This window comes from Falco biarmicus, chromosome 1 (assembly GCF_023638135.1).
Source record: "Falco biarmicus isolate bFalBia1 chromosome 1, bFalBia1.pri, whole genome shotgun sequence".
NCBI classification, from domain to species: Eukaryota; Metazoa; Chordata; class Aves; order Falconiformes; family Falconidae; genus Falco; species Falco biarmicus.
This window is the reverse complement of record NC_079288.1, coordinates 107,273,736-107,286,701: the sequence shown is the minus strand read 5'-3', so window position 1 is coordinate 107,286,701 and position 12,966 is coordinate 107,273,736. Positions and strand designations below refer to the sequence as shown.

The following is a 12,966-nucleotide window of genomic DNA, read 5'->3' as shown; positions in this document are numbered from 1 at the left end:
GAGTTACTAATTCAAGAAAAATGCCTTGGTAAATTAATTTATAATGACATGTGATAAATGAACTCTTCCAGTCTAGCTGCTATTTTGATCTCAGACACATTTTTGGTGGAGAGTTTTGTGATTCACATCCTGCACTGGAGAATCAAGTAAAATACATTTTCAGGGTTGTTTCTGATGTCATTCTGTTACGATTCCTGACCATTTCTTGATTACCCTGATGAAACTGGGGGGGCTGAGGGATGGGGGAGTTAGCACTGGGTTGTGACTTGTGGCTTAAAAAAATTAAAAATTTCTTAAGTTATATAGTAAAATGCCGTATGTGGGGTTTAGTGAGAAAATGTCAGGTAGATTCACGTTGTACTTCTGGGGAAGTGGTGTTGACTTGTGCTGTACCTGAAGACTTCAGCCAAGTTGTCCATGATCATAATACATGCAGATTAAGCACAAGAGGAAATCGTCCAATGTTCAGTGGACCTGAGGAGGCATAGGTTTCTGAGGAATAGCTTGCATCATTTCAAAAGAAAGTAAGAGTCATTGGTGAAGCGATTTCGTGTCATCTGCAAACAGTACAAAAAAGTTGAGTACCCATTTGATGGCTCTTAGTAATAAAGTTTCACTGCATCATGAAAATCCTTGCCTAATTTTTAGGGATTTTCTGAGCAGTAAGAAATTTTCAGTTCATGAGACAGTGGAACCACAAACTTACTTTATTCAGTGATGGATGTTTGGTTTCTAAATGTTGCAGTGTTGAATACCTCATGCTCTTGGTATTGATTGAATACTGTGGTTTAGAATTAATCAATTTGCAACTGTGCCCTTTTTTTTTTTTTTCAGTCAGACTTCAAAGTATCGCTTTTCATTCTGAGCTAGAAGTGAAACCAGCCAGTCTGTTTTCCAGAGATGATTCATCATTGTGAATAAGCCTTCAGCTGGGGCTAAGCTTTTGGTGCAACTAGGTAGTACAGTGTAAGTGTAAATATTGCAGAGACCTTCATGTCTTAGTGATTACAGCTGATTAGGTTTGAGGTACTGGTGCAGACATTTGTGTTATCCCATTTTCTGTGCAGGTGGTCAGCTAGACCTTGTTTTATTAGCTACTTTGTATAAGAGGCTTTGTTCTGTATTTACAAAATAAAGCCAGACAGGGTTCTTTTAGACTCGTATATTAATTTCTGTCCTTTCTTATTTCTAAAGCTGTTCTTTATAAAAGTCATGGTTCTTGCGTACCCTTGTGGTGGTTCTGCTTCAGAATTATATTTTTGATATGCTTAGTCATCCATACACAAAAAAAGAAGCTCAATAGGTTTTTGGCTTTTGTTTAGTATGCAGCATGTATTCTTAAACACTGTTACTTACAGATGTACATATGCTTCCTTGATAAGCAATTTTCTTCCCTCTTTTACCTTAGAGTAAGACTCTGTAAATGAGCCTTAACAGTACTTGGCCTTTTGCAGAAACTGAGCTGGTTTGGGGTGAGTGAACATGTCTGCATGTACATGTATAGAGGGAAGGGGTTGATGTTTGCATCTGAACCTTGCATATTGCTCTGTAATTCATCATCTGGGTTTGCAGCCTTGGCATGACAGAGACAGCGCTCTGTAGGTCAGCTGAAACACTATAGCACATTCTCCCTCTGCTGTGTCCTGTTGGTTTATGACTTCTTAGGGTCAGAGGGAGCTGGGGTTAATTCAGCAAAAGAATCCTCTGACTGTGATATAAATTCCTTGGCTTGTTCATAAATTGTAAAAGAAATTCTATGGTCTGCTCCTTGGGCTTGAAAACTGGGGGCAAGGAGGTTAATTACTTCCCTGAAGTTTCAAGCAACTTTCAGTGTTAACAGTTTCTGGCTGTGTTTTGTGCAGCTTCTCAATTGCCTTACATGTAGCTATTTAAATCTGGTAATTGCCATCTTCTGTGTGTGTTTGTGTGCATATGTATTTGTGTATGCTTATGTAATATATCTATTTACACACATGCACACATGCATTTTATGTCTGATATTTATAGCATTACTTTCCTAATTGGTTGTATCCTAATCCCCTCCATTGCTGGGATGTAGCACATCAAGTTGTGCAGCAATGCAGGTTGTTGTGAGGTGGTTTATATTTGCAGGTAAATTTATTTTTGAGTTAATAGAATTGAGTATTTTAACTGTAATTCTATCATTTCTATGCTGTCTTTTACTTACTCCCTTTTACCAGGGGCAGGTGAGGGACAGCTAATGACCATACATATCTTCTAGAAACTGCTTGTACATGCAAATATAGGTTAAAATGTAACCTTACTTTGCTTTTTCCATCACAGTTAGTCAAAGTCCTGATAAAAAGTTAGTAAGATGACTATGAGTTTACATCTGTCCAAAACATTTTCTGAAAAGATTAATGTTTCTATTCTATGCCATTTAAAACCCGTGACTTAATGTGGCATTCGTACATATCTGTTCTCTGGTATGTGGAAAAAGCAGCTTTATTTTGTAAGAATGAGTTGAGAAAGTTCTTTGTAAATTTGCTTTCATATACGTGAGTAAAAGATAATACCAAGAGATTACAATAAAGCAGCAAAAAGCATTCGGACCACGGACTTCCATATCCTTTGTGTCAACACAGTTAAACTTACTTTTGCAATTTCCATAACTAAACACTGTTTTATAAGCTCATGAAAACATTTCTTCATACTTGTCCCTTATACATGTAGGTGCTGATTGCCGCCTTGATATGTCTGTCATCCTCTGCACTGATGTTATGGTCCTAACTTTGCCATTGTAGTCTCATTTCTACAATGGGATTAACTAGGCATTTGAGCATATTTAAAATAATGTTTAAGGTCCAACTGTATAAACATCTGGGTCCAAATTTTGCAGTTTCCTGTAAAAATTCCTGAGTAAACAAACAAAATATTAGTTGTGGAATTACAATAAAAATCTTTGGTTATTAACAGTAGTTCGATCATTTGTGAACATAATACTTCAAAGTAATTGAAGGAAGCAATGAGTTGAAGTACAGTGTAACTTTCACTTTTTACTGTATAAAATATGTCTCCGAACTTTTAATAGTTAAGAAAGCAACTGTTTATTCATGTATGTAAGAAATGATGTACATCCAGGATCCTCATTCTAGTGAATTGTCTGGCAAATTACCTTAAGTAATTTATATTTTCTTATATTTAAAAAAAAAAAAAAGATAAAAGGAAGGCTTGAAGGAACTTCCTCTTATCACAATGACGTATATGAAAAAATGTATCTGTATCTAGTCAATGAACAGCTTGGAAATGTCTACAGATAGGTTGTTTCTATTCAATAACTTATAAATGATCTCTCTTTTATCTACTGAATTTAAAATGCAGCTTGCAGAAGGCCTCAAAGGTAAGATTCTGCATTTCTAAACCCTTCAGTTTATACATCATTGTCCTATTTATCTCCAGACAACAGTTAAATCTTTAGAAATACCTGTAAAGTTTCATGCAGCTGTCAGCTTCTTGTTGTCTGCTTCCATGAAGGAAGAAATGTTCTTAAAAGGATAGATTATTTGAATGCTAGTGACAACTTTAGATCAAATGAATTATGGATTGATTAATGCATATACATTAAACGATTTGGTTGATCATGATGAGTTCACTGAAGTCATAGATGTTAATGGGAAATCAGATTGCTTAATGCTACTGATAGATGTAAAGAATGAAGCTGTTTTATTTTTTAAAGTGTGTTGGGTTTTTATTTGTGGCTAAAGTTTTAATACTACTGTGGAACTGATGAGAAACCCTAAGTAACAATGGTAGTTTAGGGTTTTCGGTACAGATTCAGATAGCCTTAGTTTGTGTAGGGTCCTTTAGTAGTCTTTGTGATCCATTTAGTTCTAAATAACTAAAACCTCAATTATATCAGGATAATTTTGATGGACCAGATAGGACAAACATTTTAACTATTGTTCTCAACTATAGGTAATCTGAGTTCTCTGAATAAACCCCAAACTTAGAAAATAAACTTCTCAGCTGTGAAAATACCGTTTCTGTGTCTCAAAGAGTAAGGCATGGCTAAGTACTTCTAAGAAAGAATATTAACAGAAAAAAATGGTTAAAACAATCTGGTTTTGAAAAGAGTAACAGTTGAGGTTTTTTTCTTATTAAATATGTGACCATTTTTAGTGAATGGGAAATGCATTTGGTTAATTCACATAAAAACGATGCTAATTCTTCCTTGTGCTGGGACATTACACAAGTATTAGAGCTTGGTTAAAAAGAATTCACAAATACACAGACTTAGTGTTATTAATCATCAGCAAAGAAAAATAAATAATCTCTTGTCTTCAGAGTCTGCTAGGTTTGAATATTGGTTAAAATGAAGTAAATAATGTGTAAGAAATGTCTCTAATTGACCCATACCTGAGCACTGTTTTTCCATTTCCCTCGGGCAACAGGACTGTTCTCCTCATAGCAGTCAAAGAGGTATCACTTTCTTTATCTGACTGACTGTGAGTGTAGAATTACATGTATATTTGGTGTTTCTGGGTCTTGTCTCAGCTGTCATTCACAGATATTTTATCTTTCAGATCATAAAGTTGCTTGGTTCTTGGCATGAGAAAGCTACTCCTGTGTGGATACTATTGTACCTTCTAAACTGCTGAATTTTGAGTGTTTAATGTTTGAAAATCAGGCAGGTCAGAATTTTGTATAAGCCAGATAAGTGTTTTTATTGTCTACTCCAGATTAAGACTAGTCCAGGTGTCATAAAGAGAGCAGCTAGCTGCTGCAGGTGGCCAAGCTTTTTGATTATTCTCCCATTTTTTTCCTTTCTTAGAATCCCTGGTCAAAATTATAAAAACCCTTAAGAGACCTCAGGTATTAAATGCTTTTGAAAATGCTACTTGGTATCTAGAAACTGCCACCTGTACACAAGAGGAAATTTAATATTTTGAAGAAGTGTTTGTCTTGTCAAGGGCCATTTGATGTGCTGTACAACACCAAGGTGGTGAAATTTATTGAGTATTTTCTTGAAGTATGAATATATAATCTTCACTCAATAAATGGATTTCTGGCATTTTCTAAGTTAAGTTCTGTTGAACTCACTTGGTTCCTTGAGTTACTATTTAGCTTAACTTTAATTCTTAATAAGTTCTTTTCATATGGGAGAAATTCAGTTCCGTGTATCTTTAGTTACTTTGTGTGGTGTAGATACTTGTAAGGTGTATTAAGTTAATTCTGTACACAAACTTCCTTTTTAATTTGATGGGAACACCATATACAGAGCAACAGCAGCTGACGATAAATGTGTAAAGCTGTCAAGTGCTCTATATGAACAGATAGTGTTCTAAAGCATATGTCACAGATTATAATTTTGTTATATCTGTTAACCTTTTGCCCATCCTTACTTGCTGTTGAATGCTGTCATCACAGCAGATTATCTCTGACTAAAAAAGCCTTCTTGCAATTCCCATTCTGGACTGCCCTGTTGATCATCTGGTACGGAGTGTTGCATGTGTGATCCAGATGGCCCCCTTGCCTCCACATTCCTCCGCAGGTGAACTGCCTTCTTTCCACCACAGTTGTGTAGAGTCTCCCTTCTTCCCCTTTTCCCTACACCAGTTTTAAGTTAGGCCTTTAAAAAGGATTGTACTTTACCATAACTGTTCTGAAAATTGACGTTTTAAAATAATACACTCAGAGATATATATTTTTTTTTTTTAAGAAATAATCTTCTAATCCTTTGTAATAAGTAGTTCAACATCTGAAAAGGAGCTATGTTTAGATGGTGGTAAATGGTCTGTGGAAGATTCTGAGGGATCACATTGCCATAATTATGTGTTAATTTTGTAAAGAAAATCAAAGAAAACTATTTCTTTTTAGTTACATACGCTGCACATGATCTGACATTTAGTGCAGTCTGTTGGAGATCTTTTCCTGATGTTCATGTTGACCTAGACCACTGGTGCTGAATACCGCAACTGACCAAGCATAGAAATAGTAAAAAGTACAAAAAAACCGCCTTGATAATTTTACTGCATAATTCAAATTCTTTATTCCTTAATACAGCAGTTGCAATAAAGACAGAAAGCCAGGAAATTTGTACATGAAGGCTAATAAACATGCCTGAGAATTATATACAGGTGACCAAGCAAGCTGCATGGGAATGGGGACAGTAAATATGACTCCAAATTTAACAGAATGAAAAAGAAGTAATGCCTGTAGAGCGTTTGAAAGAGTTCTGTTGAGACTGCTTCTAAAACTGAATGTGGTAGTTCATCAAATGCATACTTCAGCATGCTGTTGACCCATCTTTTTTTGGTTTGGTGGTCTTTTCAGGTGCTATTGTAACAGCCTTTTTCAGGAGTCTTTTTCTGTTGCATGTTTCATTTGTCTCATTTGATGGGCATATATTTGTCACTGAAAAGTACATATTTGGTTGATCTTACTTGAGGTCATTGTTTCAAGGTAATCACTACTATTGGTGTTTAATCAGCCTGATTTTGTAATCAGCTTTTTTTTTGTGGCTAAACTGGCTGCAGGGAATACAAAATACAGTATAAAAATAGCAACACATATGACTAATTTGAATTACTTTGTCTCAAATTCTCTATTAAATGTCTAGCTGTAGTCACTGAAATCTTGAACTAATGTGTATTTGGCTTTGTTTAATAGTTTTGCTCCCAGGCAGGGGTATGTGAGTTTGGGAAATCTGGGTGCTAACCTCATTGTAAATACTACCTTACAGCACCTTTGATTGCAAATGCCTTGTGGGAAGCTGTCCATCCTTAGCTGAACTGCAATGGAAGGATGTGGTGTTTAACTTTTAATGCTATGTTAAGGTCTAGTAGGTGCTGTGATCACAAGCTAGACATGTACACACTTGAGGAAAAAAAATACATCAGTTCAATCATGACATGTTTTCAGATCAAGATCCCATATGGTTTTCAATCGTGGAATTGTTTTTTGTAATCCCTGTATTAGGATTAAATTTATTTTTATTATGTTAAAAGCTTTGGGTTTGTTCATACAGAATCTGGAAGTAGAATGTCTAGACTTTGCATTATATTAAAGCCACTGCAATTTATCCAAGGATTATTTATTTGGGGTTATTTGTACAGTAGTACCATTAATGTGTTGAGCAGTTTGTTCTTGGACAGCAGGGACATGACGGTCAACTGTAACTTGAGGGTAAACGTAGCATTTATTATGTCTGTCTTATCTGAGTGTTTTGCTATTTTAATGATAGCAATTGTTCTTGGTTATTGTTGCATTCACAAAATTACTTCTGGTCATGTTAACTGGACAAGCTGTCAAATTAAGATATGTTTAATATGTCTACTGCATTTTGATACTGTACTAAAGTAGAAAGCCTTGGTGAAATGCTTTAGTGAAAAATGTGGATCATAGTCTCAGTTCTGGTTTCATGTCAGAGTTGCAAACAACAACATGGAAGGTCAGGCGGTTTTTTTTTTTCAGATATTTTCCAAATGTGAAGTGGTAGGAAGGCTGCGTAGTGTATTTGGAAGTTAAAATATTCCCTGCGCCGCTGCCACCCCCCCCACCCCCTCCCCCCATATTTTTAAATATAAATTAGATTTTTTAAAAAAGAAACAACCAACCACCCTCACTTTGTGAAATAGTAAATAATACCTTTGAAAACTTACTCTACCATTGACTGCATTGAAAAGGCATCACAGTAAAAAAACAGTGCACAGATTTACTTCAGTGTGATACCCCTGGTAAGGATTTATCATTGCCTCCAAATATAAATATATTTCTATGTTTTATATGTATTTATATATAAAAACAGATTTATATAAAAATGTAGAGTGCAAATGGCATAATTGTTAATTGGCATCAACAACTTTACCTAAGGTGCACCTCCTCCTAGTATGATGTTATCACACATTGACACCATGTCTCATAAGCATGCTTCTAGCAGTAAATCAAAGAAGAAATTGTAGTTTGTTGTAGGGGAGATAGCTTCCTTTCATTTTGGTGCTTAGTATCTCCTTTTTGTGAGGACTAGAGAAAGAGATAGATAAACAACTTCCAACACCATTTCACTTGCTCATCTTAGTCATTTTTCCTTTTAATCTCCTTGTAACAGATCCATTCCTTTTCTGATCAAAGAAGCTATACATCTGGAAATCTGCAAGTATTTATTGTGCATGAGTTGATCTGAAGTTTAATATTCTGATGCTTATAATTGATTTTTGGTGGTCTTTGCTTCATTGGGGGCAAATGTGAAAGCACTGATGGATAATGTCACCTTCCCAGGAGCTTTCATCACATCATACTTGCTGTCCAGTTTTTCTTACTGACAATTCTAAACTTTGACAAAAAGCACAAAACCCTCTAATTTGTGGACGTTGGCAATAGTTCTGTATAAGACATTGCACTTCAGCAAACCATGTGTAGGAGGAATATATTTAGCATGCATTATTTCAAATCTGTTCTTTTTCTGATGTCGTCTCATCCATTTACATATCATGGTATTGGAGAAAGGATTCACTGCTCCTGTTTATCTTACAGGACTTCATGTGGGATAGACTATATAAGACTTCTCTTGGGGAATACCTGCTTCACCAGTAATTTCATTGATGATTCTATTATTTGGATCATTTTTATGAGCAACTAACTGGTAGGATGAATAATGTTTGCCTAGTTTATCTAGTTATGAAGCAAGGAGAGAAGTTAATTTTTACCAGAGATAGAGAAGTTAAGAAATAGGATTATAACAATCTTGCCAAAAACTGCTGCTTGTAAGTTCAAACATCTAATCTGAATTGGTTGCCTAGGTTCCTGATACAGTACATAGAGAAAAAAGATACTTTGAGTGAAGGCAGTTTATTCAGTTCTCAGACAGGCAACAAAGTTAGGCCCTTTCCAGAGAGCAATTAATCTTAACTTTCTTTTATCCTTAATTTCACTGGGATTCCAAACAACTAGTTAAAATTAGATGTTATATATTTTCACAAGGTTGATGTCAAATGAGGGGAATCTTAACTCTTTTTCACAGATAAAAGAATTTTTAAATGCAAGTTATTATTTATTTAAAAAATTTATAAATATCCATATATTTCTTATACACAAATATAGGATGTCACTAAGCATTAATGTTAAGTCAGAGCTCACAATCTTGAGTTACATAGTAAACTGGATTCTTTGGAACCGCAGAGATTTTTGAAAATTCACAGAATGTAACAACTGCTGGAAGAGTTTTTCAGGTGTAACATGTTGATACGAAGTCATACTGTTGCCCTCTACTGGCATCTGCTGAAAGCTCTTCAAAGCCTTACCCATCAGCTACCATGTCTCAATGGTTAATTTCTGAAGGACACAGTTAATCCATTTCAGACAAACTCCAAACCATCCTTTGAAAGCAAAAGTCTTTACGCTTTAAAGAGACTTGGGGATGAGGGAGAGAGGCAGGAGGGATACGACTCCTACCTGTCAACGCTCATCTGCTTACAAAATGCTGAAACTTTAACTTCTACATTCAAAAGCCCTAAACCATAAAAATGTCAGCTGAATTAATTAAATATTTGAGTACTGACAACTGTTGGGAGTGTTTGAATTTCGAAGGCATGGATTAAAGACACTGAGGGTCATAAGAGTATCATATTTCAAACTGCTTGACGAAAACACAGCTATAACACAGTGATAGTTGTCATCGTCCTAAGAAAAAAAAAAAGCCAAATTCACAAAAGTGTGCTCTCTGAGAGATGGCAGAACACAAGAAAGAAAGAAAAATATTTGTATTTCACGAATACTTTGCTACACAGTGTTTTGCTGCTGTCATTAACAGAGTTATCTAAACAGTAATGACAAAACAGTCTATCTACTAAGTAGTTTTTTTAAATCCCCTTACTTAAATAACCATTTAATCTCAGCTGCCCTCAAACTTCTACACAACCTGTAACTATATGGAGATTTTACGTACTACAGTGACTATCGACTGATCAGCTGTACTGTAATCATAGCTGGTTCTTCTAAAAAGCTGTTTCTGTAAGCTGTCCCTGTTACATAGTTTTTGTGATCCTTTGACATCTTCTTTCCAAGAAAGAAAACATCCAGTATCTTCCCTCTGAGCAATCACGGGGGAATACCTCATGTAGAGAAAAGATGAGAAGAGAGATGAGACTTCCTTTCTCCAAGTCAAGATGAATATTCCTGTTATTAGGGTCTGTGAAGCTTTAAATGTTTATCTCTGTTACTGCCACTCTCTTGCACTCTGATCTTTGGCATATTGGTGAAATATTTCTGGGGGCTTCTAAAGTGTAAAATGTAGTTAATCTTCCTTACCTATTTTCCATGATTGAGTGTGAGTGTTAATGAGTGTTTGACATTTGGACTACGTTAAACCTCTCTATACATGCAAAGATTCTTTCATGAGCAGAAAGCTGTGCATTGTCTTAGCAGAACAGACTTTGCTTAAGAAGTATTTTCAAAGGTTTGTTACACCTTCAGTGTTATGATTACATAGAACAAATAGGATTTTTTTAATAGGAAAATATTTGTTGAACTGTGTGTTTGTACTAGAAACAGCCTGATCATTTGCTTTTAAAGCATTGTGTACAGAAAAAAAGAGGCAATAGACTCAGGTTCCAGTGTATTGCCTAAAGCGTTAAGAATTAAAAAGCCCTTAGGGAATTATAAGGCTTTATCACTTCTTCCAAATTATGGAACTAGCTTAGAAACTCTTCATGTGATTCTGAATAGCTCAGTATCCACATTACACTAATGTGGCTTTCAGAAGATCTGTGCTAAATGATACCAGTTTAATGGAGCATTACACTAAATACCTCTAAGATACAGGATGCTGCAAGGGAGATGCTAAGATTGTTCTGCTTCTATTTCAGTTACAAATTGCAACACAAAAATTGCAGAAACTTTTGATTAACTGGCTTCTAACACAGTTCAGATACAGCATTAAAAAAAGAGTAGATTTTATATTACATTGGGATTCTGACACCCAGAGGGCTCTAATAACGACCAGATGTGAAATAGAAGAAATATTTGGGAGCATTTAATGCCTAACCGTAAAAGTGACCATGTGTAAATCACTGCAGAATGTGTTTGAGCAAGGGCAGTAGGTGTTTTGGTTTTTTTTCTTTCTTTCCCCACCAGCCCCCCACCCCAAGGTTCTCTGTGTGTATTCATGTATTGCTAGAACAGAATCAAGCAGCAAAGAGGAATATTTTCATCCAGCCCTGCACCCTGCTGAGGTGGACCTCTATTTGTCATTTTTCTAATGCTTAGATCTCTTCTTGTTTGAATTGAGTGAAAACGAGGCCAGAAAAACCTCAATTTGAGAAATAACTGTGCTGCAAGGCCTTCATATACTGATTCTAATGCCTGCCTTGTTTTCAGGTGAGCGTCCTTACCAGTGTCCTTACTGTGACAAAGCTTTCAGCAAGAATGATGGATTGAAGATGCATATTCGCACCCACACAAGGGTAAGTCCCACGTAAGCATAAGTGTAGCTCAGTTTTTATGGTTACTTGAGGATTGTCTATGAATCATGTGTGGAGAAAAGTAAATAATTACTGTTTGTGTAGAGATTAGCCTATACCAACCAAGATTTTTATACGTATCAAAATAAGAGGCAAAGATGTAAGTCATTAACTTGTGAAATTCTAATTATGACTCCCTTACTGACCTATTTTTTTCTGTGTTAGATTTCTTATATGTTGTATAAAGTAACTCTTCCTTTAAGCTGTGGTTATTTACGAGATACAAATCAATGTGATTGTTTACTGAGTAAACAATTCTGTAAAGGCTTCACTATTCTTGAAAATTCAATACCCAGTGCTTTGGTTCTTACTGTCTTCTTAAAATCCAATCACTATGAGCTTTTGTGGCAGCTGCTCTTTGGTAACTGATGACAAAAATTAAGCTGCAAAATGACTTCAACAACTGAAGGCAAAATAGAAGGCAAATTGCATATGTTGCGAAGATTATTTTTGAACCTTGAACCTCAGTTAGCACAAAGGTTCCCTGTTTCAGGGGAGAGCCTTATTATGTGTGTGTGTTTACTAGAGGACAAAGGCGAGATCTTGGCCTCACTAAGCCAGCAAAGAGATGGTGAGCTGTCTTCAAACTGCCAGATGTGAATTCCCTTACTAAAGGGAGATCTCCAGGTTAGGCTGGTCTAGCATTCCATATACTACCTGCCTCTGGCCTCCCTATCCACCATAAGAAAGCAAATGAAAAAAATAGAAGTATACTGTAGCCTGTAGCTTTTGCTAGTAATCCCTTGGGAGCTGTTACTGCTTACAGCAGTCAAGGCAGCCTTGAGGCCAAACCAAGAAAGTTCTTTATCTGTTTGGAAGTAGAAAAGGGTGATAATTTAGTACTCTCCATGAGCAAATCTGCAGAAAGAATAGCTTTCAAAATAAGATCAAAAATGTTTAATTTTCTACCATTTTACCTAGGTCTTGAGTACCCCAAACTTTAGAAGTAAATTAATAGTTTGTGCGGTGTTAATGGTGATTCATTGGCAGCAGGCTAGTTCCATGTTGTTAGTTGTTTCTCCTTCTTTTCAGCTGTTAAATCACTTTAAGAAGTGCTAGGAATTGTTTTCTGTTGTTACTGTCCCATATTACTGTTTTTGCACTAGGAGAAATTTCATTATCATGTATATATTCTTCATGGCTGTCAGTGGGAGGAGTGGTAAACAAGACCAGCTCTGAAATAGTGCCAAGTTTAATGTTTTCCTGATTTGTCACACGGTTTGAGTAAGAACAACAAACCCCCCCCGGCTCTGTAGAAAAAAAAGAGGACAAAAAGAGTTAAGAATAGGCCTTTAGAGCCTGTAAGGATGTATCTCCATTGATGTACTGATTTATACCAGGTGATGATTTCTTCTAAAATCCATGCTCATGAGTGAGGTTAGAGAACTTTACAAACATTATCTTCATTGCTTAAAAGCTGTAAATTAATTGATAAGTCATTTACAGCAGGATTGCATATCCTAGTCTTAGAAAAAGCAGTACTTCAGTG

The 12,966-nt window shown here is 35.8% G+C and overlaps 1 protein-coding gene across 5 annotated transcripts in view; it reads left to right on the top strand.

The window, feature by feature from the left end:
- Window positions 1–12,966, top strand: part of PRDM5 (PR/SET domain 5) — an 87,538-nt gene that overhangs the window by 56,785 nt on the left and 17,787 nt on the right. For 4 of the 5 annotated variants that reach the window (XM_056358175.1, XM_056358169.1, XM_056358159.1 and 1 more), the window contains one exon: window positions 11,335–11,420. In XM_056358175.1, coding sequence (XP_056214150.1) covers window positions 11,335–11,420 — 86 coding nt within the window. Of the gene's footprint in view, window positions 1–3,342; window positions 5,513–11,334; window positions 11,421–12,966 lie in introns of all 5 variants that reach the window. The other variant, XR_008825131.1, reaches the window with a different exon arrangement.